The 18,050-nt window shown below is 41.2% G+C and overlaps 2 protein-coding genes across 2 annotated transcripts in view; one reads left to right on the top strand and one right to left on the bottom strand.

Moving 5' to 3' along the window:
• The window catches only part of cbr1 (carbonyl reductase 1), a 166,680-nt gene that overhangs the window by 104,263 nt on the left and 44,367 nt on the right, over window positions 1-18,050 (top strand). The window lies entirely within an intron of this gene.
• LOC128373310 (pro-neuregulin-3, membrane-bound isoform) overlaps window positions 3,566-18,050 on the bottom strand; it is a 501,549-nt gene continuing 487,064 nt past the window's right edge. The window contains exons 9-10 of the mRNA XM_053333598.1: window positions 14,660-14,845; window positions 3,566-4,271 (exon numbers count right to left, since the gene is read on the bottom strand). Coding sequence (XP_053189573.1) covers window positions 3,566-4,271; window positions 14,660-14,845 — 892 coding nt within the window. The remainder of the gene's footprint in view (window positions 4,272-14,659; window positions 14,846-18,050) is intronic.

Below are 18,050 nucleotides of genomic sequence, written 5' to 3'. Positions count from 1 at the left end.
CAAAAACATCCACAAGTCACTTATTTTTTTTTTAAAAGATGCGTCTCCAAGAATGGATCTGAAAGCTTTGAAAGCCTGACCCTGTTATAGATTTGATGGAGATAAAAAATAAAAACTTGTCAAACAGAAAAAAAAATTGTGTTTCTTCTTCTGTTCACTTTTTCTTTTCTTTTTCTTTCTAAACTTTGCTTTTTTATAATTAACTTGGCTTATTCTCCCAAATCAAAAACATCTTTTTAATCAAAAACAAACTGAAATTTGTCCAGTTTTTGGTTGCGAGTACTTTTATAGACGCCAAAAAAAACAACAACCAAACATCCAGAGACACATTTTCCACATATTGGGTTCTTCTGGCTGAAAAGCAAACTTCTCGTCCAAGTTGTCGTCAAGTTTGCTGCCAAAATTTGAGTTGAACCACCATGAAGTTCCCCAGAAGTAAGATACGCTTTATTTCTTTTCAAGAGACAGCTGCTGCTTGGAAAAATAACACTGGAGTAAAACTCAAAGATGCTCCTCACTACGGAAATTAAAGATGTAGAACTCCAACAGAAACAAAGCTTTAACCCTCCTGTTGTCCTCGAAGGAAGGAGAGAAGGAAAGGAAAGGAGTAACAAGGGAGGGAGGGAGGAAGTAAGGAGAGAAGGAAAGGAAAGGAGTAATGAGGGAGGGAGGGAGAAAGTAAGGAGAGAAGGAAAGGAAAGGAGTAATGAGGGAGGGAGGAAGGAAGTAAGGAGAGAAGGAAAGGAAAGGAGTAATGAGGGAGGGAGGAGGAAGTAAGGAGAGAAGGAAAGGTAAGGAGTAATGAGGGAGGGAGGAAGGAAGTAAGGAGAGAAGGAAAGGACAGGAGTAACGAGGGAGGGAGGAAGGAAATAAGAAGAGAAGGAAGTCAGGATGGATGGACGGATGGTTGGATGGAAGGAAGTGAGGAAAGTAGTATGGAAGGAGGGGAAGAACGAAGGAAAAATTAAAGAAAGAGGGAGGAAGGAAGGAAAGAAGGAACAGTCAAAAGAGAGATGGGGTCAATTTGACCCAGGAGGACGACAGGAGGGTTAAAGAGGAAAACTCTAATAGAACCCAAGCTTTAAAGCAGTGATCACTAATCCTGCTCCTCTGCATGTTTTAGGCAGCTCGCCACTCTAACACACCTGATTTTAAAACCTAACTTGTTATCAAGCCCTTGACAAGTTTCAGCTGCTTGGTAACGAGCTAATTACTAGACTCAGGTGTGTTAGAGTGAGGAGAAGCCTCAAACATGCAGAGAAGTAGCTCTCCAGGAGCAGGGTTGGTGATCACTGCTTTAAGGCCCATTTATGCTCAACGTTAAATACGGATCAGGATACAGACACAGACGGAGCCTTCTGTCCGTGCTCTGCGTTCATTTCGTCCGTATTTCTGCACGTTTCCATAAAGCTTACGGATACGGACCAAACGGAGCAGTACCACTGGAAACCATGGGGGGGTGGTGTTGCTGTCGCTACTAGATACGTAGCTCTAGTGAGACACGAAGAAGAAATAACAATGGAGGAACTTTTTGAGGAAAGGTTGTGTGAGTTGGTTAGAAACTTTAAACATATTGTTTTTGTCTTTTATGCAAGAGGAACATTATCAATATCTCCTCCACAGTCGCCATGTTTGTTTTTGACTCTGCGCTGCCCCCTGGTGGATGTATTGGTTAACATCCATGCCAACGTAAAGGATGCATGGAAGTATGTGAGCAGTGACGGTAACATCGTTTGAAAAGGACGGATACATTTTCATACGTATGTTGAGCATAAATGGGCCTTTACTGTATTTCAGTGGATGGAAACATCTGTGTGTTTGAAATTTAGTCATAAATAGGAGGATCTTCCCATAAATAGACGTACACTATGACAGTTTTTTGGACTTAAAACATATTTTAAACATCATGTATCGTTGATTTCTGTTTTTATAGGCATCATGGTGAAACCAGGAAAACTACCAACTACTTTTTATGGATAAAATAAATTACTTTGTGTGAATGCTGGAGAGCCGCTTGCAGACCAGGTTGAGTGTGAAAAGGCCAGAAGTAGATCTCAGATCAGTGTAAACCTGACTGATGTTTGGGTTTGATGCTGTTATAGGGGATCAAAATGTCATCCAAGCAATAAATCAGAACACCAGTTATTTTAAAAAATCTTTACCAGAATTGCAACCATTTTTTTTTTTTTTTTTTTTTTTAGTTTTTTGTCACCAGAAACATTTGGCTGTAACTTCATACAGAGATTCAAAAGCTTCCAATTCATAGGATACAACATAGAGACATTTATTTCTTGTTTCAATACCCAAACTTGTGTTGTTGTCCCTCCCATCAGCCCCCAGAAAGCAGCATTGTTCGTTAATAACCAGAAAACTGAAAAAATTAAAATTAAAATTAAAAGAAAAAATAATAAGTCAGATTAGCTCCTGTGGTGCCACTTAGCCCTCTGACGCTCATTTGTCCATCAGTCCAGTCATCCGACCAGCCACCCAAACCAAAAAAATAATGCACAGGTGAGTGTGTGTGTGCGAATATGTGCGAAAATATCATTTGTAATAAAAAAAAAACAAAAAACAAAAATAATCTAGATTGGTTTTGAAACACTGGCCAAACGGGAGTCAGCATCTGGGCTGTCTTTAGGAATCTGCCCTCCCAAAATCCGACCAACTTGTAGACAGTGGAGGTTGTTCACCGGTCTTTTCCTCCGTGTCCCTGTTTTCCTCATTTCACCTCAGTACACATACACACACTCTCACACACACACTCTCACACACACACACACATATACACACACAGCCAGGGAGTTTTTTGTTTAGTGTCATAAATCCTCAAGGTGTTGTCTGTACTGTAATTCTTGGCTGGGTAGACAGGGTTTTTCAAAAGGCCAGAGAGAGAGAGGAAATCGCCGTGGAAACTCCTTCCTCCTCTTCCTCTTCCTCTGCCTTTTTTTTTTTTTTTTTTTTGTTGATTCTCACAGAATCAAACTCGCGGCTCGTGGACGTGCAGCGGGACGTTGAATGAAGTTCTTTCGTCAAAACTGAGCCAAAAACCAAAATGTGACAAAGTTAATACAAAAAACAGGGAGAAGGAAAAAATAAAAGAATAAAAGAAAGAAAAATAGTTACATCATTCCTGTGTTCTTCAACTTTGTACTTGGTCACTTTTTGAATTCCATATATTTATATCCATATATATTTATATATATATATTTATATATTCTTTTTACAATTAAAACACCATGGATTTGACAGACTATTTGGTTTCTTTTTGTCTAAGTAGAAGTGTTTCTCTTGTTTTTGTAAATAAATGCACGTAAATATTTTTTTTGTTCTCTTTTTCCGTCCTGTCAGTCGGTGTAAAGGCGGCCACTCCAGAAGTGTTTGTATGTTTGTATCCGTACGTTATGCATATCATCAGTGCATGTTCAGAATTTCCATGATGTTAACTTTTTTTTTTTTTTTTTTTTTTAAACTCAACTCAGCATTTTTCCATTCGCGTCCCCACAGATGCAGAACACCAGAGTTTGTCCGATACTGTCAAACCGAAAATGTCCTAAACCGTGCCTTTTCATTGGCCGCTTTGGCCCAGGTCTCTGTGTGATAGGCTGGGGCTGAGTAACTGGGTCTGCGTGGGTCCGTTACAGCTCAGCGCTCCGACTCCTCCTCCGTTAAGATTCAGGAAGCAAACAGTTTCTCTGGCTTCCACCGGTGCAGCCGCCAAGCTGTTGCCACCGCCGCCGCCGCTGCTGCTGCTGCCGCCGATCCCACCTTCTTCCTGCTTCCTGTGAGCCAACGCCAACGCCCGCAGCTGCTCCTGCGCCTCCTCCAATAGCAGCGCCACCTCATCCCGCTGCTGGCCAATGGTGGACGAACAGGAAGTAGAAGACAAGGCTGCGTGTGCTGCTCTCTCTCTCTTCTCTTCCTTGCAGGGCGTAGCTCCGCAGGTTGACATCACTGTAGTTGCTGGGGTGACGGCGGTTTGCATACAAGACACCTCATTGTCATGGTGACACTGGACAGAGGGGATGATGGGGATGGAGCAGGAGCGAAACGGAGGCGGAGGTGACTGGCTGTGACGGCGGCCGGGCCTCCTCAGGCTGCGGGTGACGGGATTCAGATTGTGATTCTCGAATGGGGCGCACAGGCCTGAACGCACCTCCACGTGGTCGCTCCAAGGCGATGTCGAAGTCATCTCCATGGAAACAGGAGTTTGCATATGTAGGAAGGCATCTCGTCTGGGGTCGTTGTGTCGGTTATCTCCCTGCATCTGGCAACTGGGGGAGATGGGAAAGATGGAAAGAAGGCAATACAAGAAAGAGAGAGATGAGATGGGGAAAAAAAGAAATGGAGAAAAGGTTACTGAACCAGAGAACATCTTGTCGGCTTCACCTAGAGTAGAAGTCATTGTGTCTTTGAGTGTGATTTCAACTCAATCGCCTTTTCAAACTCCCACGTCGAAACCACAGTGGAATACACAGAGGGACAGCTCTCCGCACTTTGCCATCTCACAAGCTAACAGAGAATGCAGAGAGGGTAAATGAGTCTGACATCTTTTCTCTCATCTCTTTATATTCAAGTCCAAACACACGCACACACGAAACCCTCCAAAAAAAAAAAAAAAAATCTCAACTCCTCAAACCCTTTATATAAAGCGAAGAGGTAACAGAAAGTTCACTGTTTATAATAATATTGATTTAATCACTTTAAATTGGCTCGAAATGTGGAGCGTTGTTTCAAAAGTTTAAGACTTGAGATTCAGTCAAGGACGATTGAGGTAATCAGGCATCGCTTGTGCTGATGTGTGTCGATTTCTTTATTTCTTAATCACAGAAAGCAGTTACAGGGTTTGAGGTAAAGAACTTTTGCTTTTGTTCTCTTCTTTTTGAGGCAGAGATTGTATAACCCTGGACAGACTTTATTAATCCGCCTCACTGTGTGCCCCCGTCATACGAGTGATGGCACCCTTCTTCTCAGTTCTCTCAACTTCTCTCTCGTTATGCGCCTGCAGATTCCACTTATTGTATCACCTTATCTGTCTCTCAGAAGCTTATTCCCCATTTCTGTGCTGCTGTGGCTGTTTAGTCTGTCTGCTCTGATTAGTCTCAGTTTGTTTAATACTCGACCTTATGGGCAACCTAACCACATTTAACAGCACATTTCCAAACTGTTGCCTGTTTATCATTATGAATATATATATATATATATATATATATATATATATATATATATATATATATGTTCAGGAGTAACATGGCAACAGCAGGAAATCAGGAAAGTAGTAACATGCAGCTGGTCGGTTATCACAGATCTCCCTTATTCCCAACCATTATATCTGAACTTTCACCTTTCCAGCTGTGGAAACTGACATGTTTAGACTCAGACAAGCTACTTTTATTAATTTTAATAATAATAATGATAATAATAATACACTTTATTTATATAGCACATTTCTTAAGAAATAAAACCAAACAAGGCGGACACAAGTAAGCAATGAAGTTCACAGAGATAAGACCGATGCATGGAAGTTATAGATCATGGTAAATAAAATAACAAAACAATCAAATAAAACAGTTAAGGAATAAAATCAGTTAAAAATTGTAAAAAAAAAAAAAAGAGCAAATCAAATAATGTCAGTTTCCATTTAATTATGCTTTTGATTGAATTATTTTTGGATGTAGGGACGCAATGCTGTGAGTAATCATGTTTTTCTGCAACTGCTCCCACAGCAAATACTTCCCCTGAAGGTTTTGTTATAAATATGCATTCCTATTAAAAAAAATAAAAAATTCAAACGTTTTTACATGTTCATATGTGTGGCCAAGACATTTTGTTACTCCTGCAGAATTTTAGCTGATGATACCAAGTTTCTTCAGCCCCTTACCGCAATTAGAAAACTATCCTCATACAGATACACATTTAAAAGGTAATGCTGGTGATTTTCCTTTTTGTTATTAACTCTCCAACAACAAATGAATCCTACTTAGAAGTATTGTGTGTCTATCCAAAGCCTGATATATCTTATTCCTCTGTGCCGTAGACCTCTGCTGTTGTCCAAAAAACAATTAAAAACTCATCAGTGAGCCTCATCATCGCCTCGGCCAACATGCCCCTACACCCTGAAGACTTTGGCCACATTAGCTTATTTTGAAACGGCTCCAAAGACTAATGACAGAGATCATATTTTCAGTCTAAGGGGAGTAGTTCTGTGTCAGGCAGATGACACTGAGCATGTGCAGGAACATTAACAGTGCTTCACTAGCTTATTGTGCTATATATCCTAGCAGGGTTTACACAGAACTACTCTCTAAGGCTATAAGAATAAGGACAGTCTGCAGTAAGCCACTAAGTTACATGTAAAGTGCATTTAAATGTGTCTTTAACAACTGTACTTGTCTCCTGAATGTCATGACCACTGTCCATGGTGCTGAACCCGGAGTCAGTTTTGAAGTCTTAAAATGATGCTGGTGGTCTGGCCTCTGTCTTAAATAGATCTACCCTCTGAAAACTGAAAATGTGATTACTGTTTTTAGTGTTTGACATTTCTAAACAGTAGCGATGTGGCTCATAGATGTGTTTTTAACAGTTTTTGGACAACAATAGAGCTCTGTGGCAAAGAAGAAGAAGATATATCAGACTATAAGAATGAGAAAAGTAAGCAATAAGCCAGTAAAGCGCATATAAACAAACTAACTAGGTCTTTAACAACTGTTCTTGTCTCCTGAATGTCATGACCGCTGTCCATGGTGCTGATTCTGAAGTTGTCAGCTCTGTCCACCAACAACTCCTTAAAACAACAGCTTTGAAATCTTAAAATGATGCTGGTGGTCCGGCCTCTGTCTTACACAGATCTATCCTCTGAAAACTGAAAAATGTGATTGCTGTTATTAGTGTTTGACATTTCTGAACAGCGGCCATGCGACTCGATGTGTTCTTAATACTTTTTGAACAATGGAGGACTGTGGCACAGAGGAAGAAGATATATTAGACTATAAGAATGAGAAAAGTAAGCAGTAAGCAGTAAGCTACATATTAAGTGCATTTAAACACACTGACTGCCTCTTTAACAACTGTTCTTGTCTCCTGAATGTCATGACCGCTGTCCATGGTGCTGATTCTGAAGTTGTCAGCTCTGTTCCCCAACAACTCCTTAAAACAACAGCTCTGAAGTCTTAAAATGATAATGGTGGCCTGGCCTCTGTCTTACACAGATCTATCCTCTGAAAACTGAAAAATGTGATTGCTGTTATTAGTGTTTGACATTTCTAAACAGCAGCGATGTGGCTCATAGATGTGTTTTTTAATAGTTTTTTGGACAACAATGGAGGACTATGGCACAGAGGAAGAAGATATATCAGACTATAAGACTATGAAAAATACAGAAAATCACCAGCTTCATCCTTTTTAAATGTAAAGTAAGTCAACTACATATTAAAGAAGTGTTATAATTAAGTTCAGGAACAGAGACCACGCCTCATACCTCCTTTATTTCCACAAAAGCAGTACTTAAGTCACATCCTATCCGCTCCTCTCCCCCCCCTCTCTCTCCTCTCTTCTCAGTTTTAACATCCTTCCCTCTCAAAACCCTGATTCTGACTCTTATCCCTTCATCCTTTACCTTAACATCCCCATCCCTTTTTACCCCCACCCTTTTATTATATATATATATATATGTTTTACTATTATTGTTTTTCATACTCATTATTTATTGTTCTTTATTCTTCTTTCTTATTGCTGCTCTTCTATTTTATTGTCTACTTGCTTTTGTAATAATGCAACTTTCCCCACTGTGGGAATATCTAATCTTATCTTTACCCCTCATCCCTCCATCCCTCCATCCCTAACCCTTTGACCCCTCATCTCTTCATCCCCAAGCCTGCAACCCTCAATCCTCATCCCCTCTTCTACTATTGTAATAAATCTTTAAACTCACAACTAAGCTGGCATAGTCTCCTTTTAGTGAAAGTGCATTTAAACACACTGACTCCCTCCTTTAAGCAACTGTTCTTGTCTCCTGAGTGTCACGACCGCTGTCCGTGGTGCTGAATCTGGAGTTTTAAAGTCCTAAAATGATTTGCTGGTGGTCTGTTCTCTGTGCAGTAACATTACACCAAGCCTCCGGTCTCAACACAACTTTCTTTTTAGAGTCCAGACATAATCTCTTTCTTCCTCCTCCCTAACACTGACCGTGCCCCCTCAGTGTTATCAGACTCTAAATCCAGCTGCATTCTGGAGCAGCGCCTCATTATCTTTGTATAACAATTCATAATCCTCTGCAAAGGCTGGCTTTTTCTGCCATGTGAAAACACAACCTGTCATCTCTCTCACTTGTAATACCCCTCGTCACACACACACTTACGCTCTCCATCAAGGCGTACAAAAATAGCAGTGGGTGGAGAAGGTGCTTTTTCAGACTCTAAGGAAACCACGTCCTCACTTTATCGCCGCAGTATTTTTTTCCAAGACATGAAAACCTCACTGAAAAACCACAGAGGAGATTTAGCAGGGCCCACAGAGAGGATCCCGCGAGCGATAAGAGAGGATGATGCGAGGGTGCTAATTCCCGAGATAACATTCACAGACAAATCTCTCTTTTGATGTGTTGAAACACAATCAGATTGCAAAAATCTATGAAGCAGAGTTCAAATATAGACCCCGAAGCGACGAGGGAGCAGCTAGAGGGGTATTACAGAGAGATTGTGCGCAACCGAGGTGAGATAAGTGACCGAGCTTTTATCTGTTACGGGAGCTCATTACATGTACAAGTGTTAACAGTAATTTTCATTAATCCATCCCCACCGACGGATCATTTCCTAATATATCTCGTCTGTTTGCTGCTAAAGTTTAAAGTAAAATCCTCACAGAACGTAATGCAGTGACCTTACTACACTGACAAATGTTCTCAAAAGTAACAAACATGCATTTATTCATACATGGAGGTGTGCACGCCTACACACAGACACATGTAGAAGCTCCGTCTGTGTATGTGAAGGCTAAGTACAGTATATACAAATATACATATATACATATATATATGTATATGTTTTCAGTGTTGGTGAGTAACTAGAAAGGGTTAGGGGAGGTTACATCTGAAGTCAGACCTTTAAGAGTTTACCCAGTTAACATGTCACTGAATACATATTGATGTTTTTAATTCTTTGAAATCAATATTTCTTTTAATATTTAGTAAATAAATCATGATGTGGGCTTATTTGGAGTACACATGGACTTAAATGGAGTCACAGTACCAATTAAGCTCAGGAAGAAGGAAGGAAGGACAGATGGAGGGAAGGAAGGAAGGAAATGAAGAAGGAAGGAAGGAAGGATGAATGGAAGGACATAAGGAAGGAAGGAAAGAATGAATGAAGGAAGGAAGGAAGGACAGATGGAGGGAAGGAAGGAAGGAAATAAGGAAGGATGGATGGATGGAAGGACATAAGGAAAGAAGGAAAGAATGAAGGAAGGAAGGAAGGAAGGACAGATGGAGGGAAGGAAGGAAGGAAGGAAGGATGAATGGAAGGACATAAGGAAGGAAGGAAAGAATGAAGGAAGGAAGGAAGGAAGGACAGATGGAGGGAAGGAAGGAAGGAAATAAGGAAGGATGGATGATGGAAGGACATGAGGAAGGAAGGAAAGAAAGAATGAAGGAAGGAAGGAAGGACAGATGGAGGGAAGGAAGGAAGGAAATAAGGAAGGATGGATGGATGGAAAGACATGAGGAAGGAAGGAAAGAAAGAATGAATGAAGGAAGGAAGGAAGGAAGGACAGAAAGAGGGAACATTTACCCTAACAGCTGAAAACATTGGTTAGAAAATTAGAAAAGTAATCAATTGAAATAGTTACATTACATATTACATTTTAAATATAGTAACTAATAATCTATAATCTATCATATTTCCACAGTTACCTTCCCATGCCTGTTTATATTTATCTGTATTGTTGCGCTAAACTCAGAGAGAGAGAGAAGGAGAAGTTGGGGCATGTTTCTAAAAAAACAAAACAAAAGTGCAAACAGTGGATAAAAAGACTAAAACTCATACAGTCTCTCCATCAGCCATTTTGGAGTGAGCGTTATCTTAAAATAGTAGTAAGGACAGAGGACATTCTGTCTCCCTGTCAGCCATTTTGATAACACCAGGCTTCTCTAACAGGCGTGGAATAGAGGGGTCAACCTTTCTTTAAAGCATTTTCTAACTGTCATATACTATCTGCACACTCCTCTATCACACCCCTTTTATTTCCCCTTCTGCTGGTTTTTTTTCTTCTTCTCCTTTCTTTTTTTTTTCTACTGTATTTTCCAATGCTCTCCGTCTCTGTGTGTGTGTGTGTGTGTGTGTGTGTGTGTCAGAATGGATTCAAATTGCTTGACTCTCTATTTCTGTCTCTCCGTCTCTGTATCTCTCCCTCGGTCTCTCTGCGGCAGTCGCGGTCAAATGTCTCCATGGCAACCCACACTTCCATACTATGGCGGAGGGATGCCGTCGTCTGTCTGTCCATCTGCTGTTTTGTGAAATTGTGCATTAGAGAGCGAAAAACCCGGCGTGTAGGTGGGAGAGAGTGACTGACTGATGGAGGAGTGTGTAGGTCAGTGACGAGTGTGTGTGTGTGTGTGTGTGTGTGTGTGGTCTGAATGACTGTGTGTGTGTGTGTGTGTGTGTGTGAGTTTTCTAAATGTGGACTGATTGAGTAAGCGAGAGAACATGACCTCCTGGCTTTTTTGCACAACTTTCTTTTCATTTGCACATTTTGACGGGTGGAGGGTGGGGGGGGGGGCACGGAGGGAGCGCCTTCTGTTAGAGGCGTAGATGGATGCTTGGACAGGCTTGACAATATTTTAGAGTGAAGTGAACAAAGGGCGCTCGGACTGAGAAGAAGAAAGTTACGTTAAACCAAACACAGGTTGACCAGAGCAGACTTAAAGGGACATTTCAGTATTTTTCAACCTGGATTCTATATATCGTCATTTTGTCCCTAATTAATAATAATGACACGTAGCTCAAACTGCTTTATAGATTAAAAAAAATACAATTAAATATCAGCAAATAAATAATTAAAATGTGTAAAAAAGACAACTTGTTAGACAATTAAAAAAGAAAAGAAAAAGTTAAAATGACATTAATTAAAAGCTAAATTAAATAAATATGTTTTCAGCTGTTGCTCACATCTCTAAGCTTTCCATAATTTTGGAGCATAATTGAAGAATGCTGTGCTTCCTATTCTTCTTGTGGATGTAATTGTGTATATTAACCTTTGTGTCGTCCTCCCGGGTCAAATTGACCCCATCTGTTTTGACTGTTCCTTCCTTCCTCCCTTCCTTCCTCCCTTCCTTCATTCTCTCTTTCTTTCCTTCCTCTCTCTTTCCTTCCTCCTACCTTCCTTCCTTCCTCCTTCTCTCTTTCCCTCCTCAATTCCTTCCTTCCTCCTTCCCTCTCTCCCTCCCTCCCTCCCTCCTTATTTCCTTCCTTCCTTCTGTCCTTCCTTCCTTCCTTCTTTTCCTTCCTTCCTTCCTTCTTTTCCTTCCTTTCCTACCTACTACCTTCCTTCCTTCCTTTGTCCTTCCTTCTTCCCTTCCTTCCTCCTTCATTTCCTTCCTTCTTCCTTCCTTCCTCCCTTCCTTCCTTCCTTCTTCCTTCCTTCCTCCCTCCCTTCCTTCCTTCCTTCTTTCTTCTTCCCTTCCTTCCTTGACTCGAGGACAACAGGAGGGTTAAAAAATCTAAAAATTGACAACCCGGACCCTATTTTCACATAATTTTGTGACTAATTAACTAATTAACTAAGTGACTAATGAGGACAACAGCTTCTGAAATCAGTCCAGTATTGAATGAGAGTGTTTCAACCAGCAGCCGCCAAATGGGCTGCAATGTAATCCATGATAGAGTTGGACAAAGGAATGCTGGGAGGAGTACAGAAAACATAGCTCAGTGTTATCTGAAAGATGTTCAAAGTCATTGCTGAATATTTAGCTGATTTCTATAGCAACTCAACTCTCCCAAGATCTCACAATGAGACTTCTCCTTGAGTGAGACTTGATTAGACACAATAACAAACAGACCAGATCAGATTAAAAAGGTAATATAAAGAAAAGGATGTTATTTCTCTGTATGGTCATCTCTATAATATTGTCAGAGACTTATAACAATAATCTGAGCCTGTTAGTGGGCGTACATCGACTGGCACCACGGCCCTGTTGGATTACATTGCAGCCTGATTTGTGGCTGCCAACTGAATCGCTCTCACTCAACACTGGTCCAGTTTCCAAAAATTGTTGTGCCCATTAATCACTTAGACACAAAATGGTGGATAATTAGGATCCAGGTTGAAAAATAACAAAGTTTCCCTTTGAGACCCAAACCAGAAGACATGGAGGCTGATCTGAGGGAACTTACGCTGATCCAACAATCACTTGGGACACTTGGGTTGATCAGAGGACACCTGAGCTGACAACAGGTGCACTTAGATGGCACCGGGGCCGACGAGAGAAGAGCGCTTGTGCCGAGGAGAGGCACACTTATGCAGCTCAAGTGTCCCTCAGTGATGACATGAGACGGGAAATGAAGCATGAAGCATGAAACATGAAACATCCGGTTTAAATAAAGAGTCAAACAAAAGAAAACCCTTCAGTGCTTCCAGCAAAAAGGCACAATGGTGCACAAGCGTACCTACTGAACTGCTACATCATGACTCTACATCATGCTATCTGAGAGCGCATGTGCAAACAGTGTGTATGTTTTTTTTTTTTTTTTGTCCAGCTGTGTCTATCCCCTCTTCCTCTTTCTATTAGTATGCATGTAGGTCATGTGGAGCTTTATCCTGAGCCGGGACCGCTGGGACCTGAACGCCTGAAGTGAGGCTTGCCAGTTCAGGTGGGTAAAGCACTGACTCATGACCCACCCAAAAATTAAAAAAAAAAAAAAAAAAATGGGTCAAAGCACAGCGCCCTTTCTACGTCGAATACATTTCCTGCTAATCGTGTGCACTGATCATTTACATTTCCTCTTGGCTGCCATCCATCCATCCATCCATGCACACACATGCAGGTTTGTATGAGAGGTGTAACCCTACTGTGTTACATTTGAATGTTAGGATTTAATTGTTGGCCTGCCTTTGCTAAGCCTTCACATTAAAAAAGCTGAGAATCAGGATTTAGCGCAGGCATGAAAAGACGAGAGGAGGGAGGGAGAGAGAGAGAGAGAGAGAGAGAGAGAGAGAGAGGGAGAGGGAGAGAGGGAGAGAGAGAGAGAGAGAGAGAGAGAGAGAGAGACTCTGGATGCTCAGCCTGTATCGTATCCTTAAAAAGCACAAGCACCAGGCGAAGCGTTTCCTTTGAACTCGTGCCACTGTACTGCAGACCACAACATAACGTGACCTTGTTTTTATCTTTGCTCAGCAGATTGGAAAACAAAGGGATGGGTGGGAGGATCAAAAAAAAAAAGTAGACTCATTTCTTTTTTTCTTGGAATAAAAAAAATAATGAAAAAAACGTATTATATGAAATTGCTTTGATATATCCACTCTTGTAATGAAAACCTTAAGCTCTGTCTGTGGCAGGCCTTTATTTTTGAGTTGGTTGAAATGACTCAGCAACACGGAGGGATAAAGAAGTAAAAGCAGAGAGAGAGAGAGAGAGAGAGAGAGAGGAGAGAGAGAGAGAGAGAGAGAGAGAGGGAGAGAGAGATAGATAGAGAGAGAGAGAGAGAGAGAGAGAGAGAGAGAGAGAGAGAGAGAGAGGGAGGGAGAGAGGAGGTGTTGATTCAATTATGATTTTTATGGACTTCATCTAAAAAATGTTCCGTATAAAAGCTTTAAAACACTGGAGCTGTAATAAAGCTGTAATTGCACCTGAACCAACTTTTTACCTGTTGTTATTATATAATGTATCTCAATTAATGGTCACTGATTATTTGGATGATAAAAAGTATAAATTGAGTTATAATATCGAGGTGTTTTATAGATATGGAGATTTAAAAAAAAAAAGTCAACTTCACTTAAAGTTTATGATTAGTTTGAAAGTGTCTGACTCATTTCAGTCACCTCTTGACTTTCTATCAACAGGAAGTTCATTCAGTTCAGTGAAGTTAGATAGGGAGGAAGAAGGAAAGGCAGGAGGAAGGAAGGGAGGAAGAAGGAAGGAAGGAAGGTTGGAGGGAAGGAAGGGTGGAAGAAGGAAGGAAAGGCGGGAGGGAGGAAGGAAAGAAGGAAATGAGGAGGGAGGGAAGGAAGGAAGGAAGGAAGGAAGGAAGGAAAGGAAGGAAGGAAGGGAGGAGGGAGGGAGGAAGGAGGGAGGGAGGGAAAGAAGGAAGAAGGAAGGGAGGGAGGAAGGAAGGAAGGAAGGAAGGAAGGAAGGGAGGAGGGAAGGAGGAAGGAGGGAGGGAGGGATGGAAGGAAGAAGGAAAGGAGGGAGGAAGGAAGGAAGGAAGGAAGGAAGAAGGAAGGAAGGAAGGAAGGAGGAAGGAAGGAAGGAAGGAGGGAGGGAGGGAGGGAGGGAGGGAGGAAGGAAGGAGGGAGGGAAGGAAGGAGGAAGGGAGGAAGGAAGGAGGGAGGAAAGACGGAAGGAAGGAAGGGAGGGAGGGAAGGAGGAACAGTCAAAACAGACGGGGTCAATTTGACCCGTGAGGACGACCATACTTTCTATCAACAGGAAGTTCACTCCGTTCAGTCTCCTCACCCTCTCTGTGTTTCGGCGTCCCTCTCAGAAGAGTCCACTTCCTGGAGGTGTTGGTAGGCGGGGCCCGAATACTTGGATCCACCAATTGGATTCAACCTTCCTCTCGGTATGGGCGGAGTCCGACGAGGAGCTGACCAATGGGATGCTCGATTCCTCTGATCGGGGCTGTGAGACAAAGAACCACTTCTGAAGAAAAAAAAAAAAACATAAAGAAAAGAAAAATCAGGAGTTATTTCTTGATACCTGATATAGAATATATTATATAAATCATGTATATTATGGAAATGTTCGCTGGTTTAAACAGATCAGGTTAATTCAGTTACAAATTTCCAAGACGCAAACCATTATTTTTCGATCTCGGATATTGCCTTGGGTTCGAGCGGACTCAGCTCTGATCATGTGTTCCCTCATCATCATTATCAGAGGTGAAAAATGTGTTTTTTGAGGCAAGCCAGAGAGAGTTTATTGACTCTTATTGCTTCTCATTTCGACGGCGGCAGCTCATCAGTTAGCGGATTATGGTGCCGCTGCCAGTGCCGGTGTTCTCTCTTCATTTGGGTCTATTTGGGTCAACTGCATTTGGAATAGGATTGAATTATCCTTGGATCTAGCTGGAGTCTGATTGTCCCCCAGCTGTTTTTGGATTGGGTTAAAACTTAATGCGCATCAGGTTAGGGTAGGGTTTTTTTTTGTGTGGATCAGGTCACAGTAATAAATAATCCTCTAAGTGGTTTCCTGCATCAGTACATGACCAATGCAACAACAAAAAGAAGCTATTTTGAACTGAATTTACAAGGAAAATAATTTATAGATTTTCCAAAAAAAAAATAAAAAAATTGCTCTCTTTGAACAAATACTCCATGAAACTATGAAACTCAGGAACTTTGCTCATTAATTCAGGAACAGAGCAGCAACTGAAACTGAACAACACCTTTGGGCATTTGTTGCTTTGCCTGAGGCACAAATGTTTGTTTGTTTGGAGTTTTTTTTTTTTTTTTTTTGCAATGAGAATACAGTCATAATGTGCTTTTTAGAATAATTCTGTGTGACTGATGTCTGAAAGAAAACATATACAAAACATAAAAAAAAAAATATTGCCGAGCAGGGCTTAGCAACAGACAAAAGTTTCACAAGTCAAATATCCTATTAGAGTCTCAGAGTTCCTATAAAGAAAGAAGAAGAATCCCTGCTACAAGTTCAGACAGCTGTTAATTGGACCACTCGTTAGTCATGCACCACTTAAGAAAAAAAGATGCCTCATGACAGAAAATGTGTAAGTACAAGTGGCAAATGTGCCTCTTCAATGAGGTGCTGCTGCTTAAATCTATCACATTATGATTTTAGGTTTCATTTTTGTGTTCTGGCTCTGAGCCCTCATTCAGTCACATTTAACTCTGCTGTTTCCAAGGATAGCTTTGCTTTTTAAAAAATGAGCTTCTTAACTATACAACTAGAAGCTCTGCACTTAATAGTGTTGGCAGAGGTTTATGTAGAGGCTTTTAAATGAGATATTTCTGAGATGAGGAATTAGCCTTGGACTGTGGTGTACTAACAAATTCTGCTTTCCTGACAATAGAATCCAAGTCTCTGCTTAAGCTGATGTGATTGCAAACAAATAAAGCACTGAGGATGTCATCTGTGGTGAGAGGAACAGACTCCAAGCTAAATAATCTTGTGATTAACTAAGCACTTCAAGGAAAAGGGTGAAGGAGAAATAAAAGTCTTGCAGGAGTTTTAGCGAGAAGGTTAGAGAAGTGGATTTTTGTATTTTTGGAAGGTTATCTGATTGTATTTCTGGATTGTCTGGGAAAATCCTCCCGCTACTACCGCCTGGATCTCCTTGAAAAGGGCGATTAACCCCCAGCTGCTCCGGTGGAGTTGCTTAGCATTCAGAAGTTGAAAACCACCGGTGTATTAAGAGGCTCTCAGGTGTGAATGCCTGCAACTCAACGCCGATGAAAGAGAGCAAAGTGAAAAAAGTGTTAGGTGTGCATTTTCCTCATTTCTCCCTCAGGTGGGTGAAAATTAAAAAAGAAAAAGAATAAAAAAGGCTGCCTTTCATTTTAGGTCCACAATCCAAAAATGTTTCTTTATTCTTTCACACAAGCACCTGGGACAGAGGTTAATATAGCAGTTATTAATATTTAACCCTTACACACACATTTAACCTATTTTCACATCTCAAAGCAGTAAAAATACTGTTTTCTTTCAGCCTGAAATCTGGTGTCTTCTCCTAATGTGACCCAGAATATACAAAAAAAGGAAATATATCTGACCCATATTCATGTTTTATGTAACACTGGTCCATAATAAAGTGTTTTCTTTATACTCTTTGTTCTCATAAAAACTAAAGAATAAACTCTCTGCTCTATGAAAGCTTCATTAACCCTCCTGTTGTCCTCGAGTCAAGGAAGGAAGGGAAGAAGAAGCAAGGAAGAAGGAAAGGAGGGAGGAAGAAGGGAGGAAAAGAAGGAGGGAAGGAAGGAAGGGAGGAAGAAGGAAGGAAAGGAAGGAGGAAGGGAGGAAGAAGGAAGGAAGGAGGGAGGAAGGAAGGGAGGAAGAAGGAAGGAAAGGAAGGAAGGAAAGGAAGTAGGGAAGGAAGGAAGGGAGGAAGAAGGAAGGAAAGGAGGGAGGAACGGAGGGAGGAACGGAGGGAGGAAGGAAGGGAGGATGAAGGAAGGAAGGAAGGAAGGAAGGAAGGAAAGAGGGAAGGAGGGAGGGAGGAAGGAAAGAAGGAAGGTAATGAAAGGAAAGAAAGAGAGAAGGAGGGAGGGAGGAAAGGGGGATGGCGGAAGGAAGGAAGGAAGGAAGGAAGGAAGGAAAGGGAGGGAGGAAGGAAATAAAGAGAGGAGGGAGGGAGGAAGGACAGACAGAAGGAAGGAAGGAACAGTCAAAAAAGACGGGGTCACTTTGACCCGGGAGGACGACAGGAAAAATTAAGTTTATCTGTGACTAATGAGATTTTTATGAATGATTAAGTTTTGTACAGCGACTAATTACATGAGGAAATACTAAATACTGTGATGGGTGAGAATATGAACAGTATTTGAAGGTTAATTAAACTAAAATTCCTATAAACTACCAAATCGATGTTCTGACGTACTAACCTGATCTAACTGGAGCTTCCCTTCAATTTTTTTTGGCTCTGCTCTATATGAATGTGTTTGTTCGTGTGTATTGTAACAGAAAATCCAGCCTTGGCAAAGATGTGAATTGTAACTCTGTCAGAAGTATAGGCACTCGTGTGTGTGCTGGAGTGTGTTGCTGCTGATGAACATGCCAAACCACCCAGCCCAAGCTCTAACACACCACTGAGCAGTGTGAGAAAAAAAAAAAAAAAAAGCTTACTAGGATTTACACATCTGCGCTTGGCTCATAAATCCCTTGCACA

This window comes from Scomber japonicus, chromosome 14 (genome assembly GCF_027409825.1).
Source record: "Scomber japonicus isolate fScoJap1 chromosome 14, fScoJap1.pri, whole genome shotgun sequence".
Lineage (NCBI taxonomy): Eukaryota > Metazoa > Chordata > Actinopteri > Scombriformes > Scombridae > Scomber > Scomber japonicus.
Note: the sequence above shows the minus strand (reverse complement) of the source record. Positions and strands in the feature narration are given on the sequence as shown.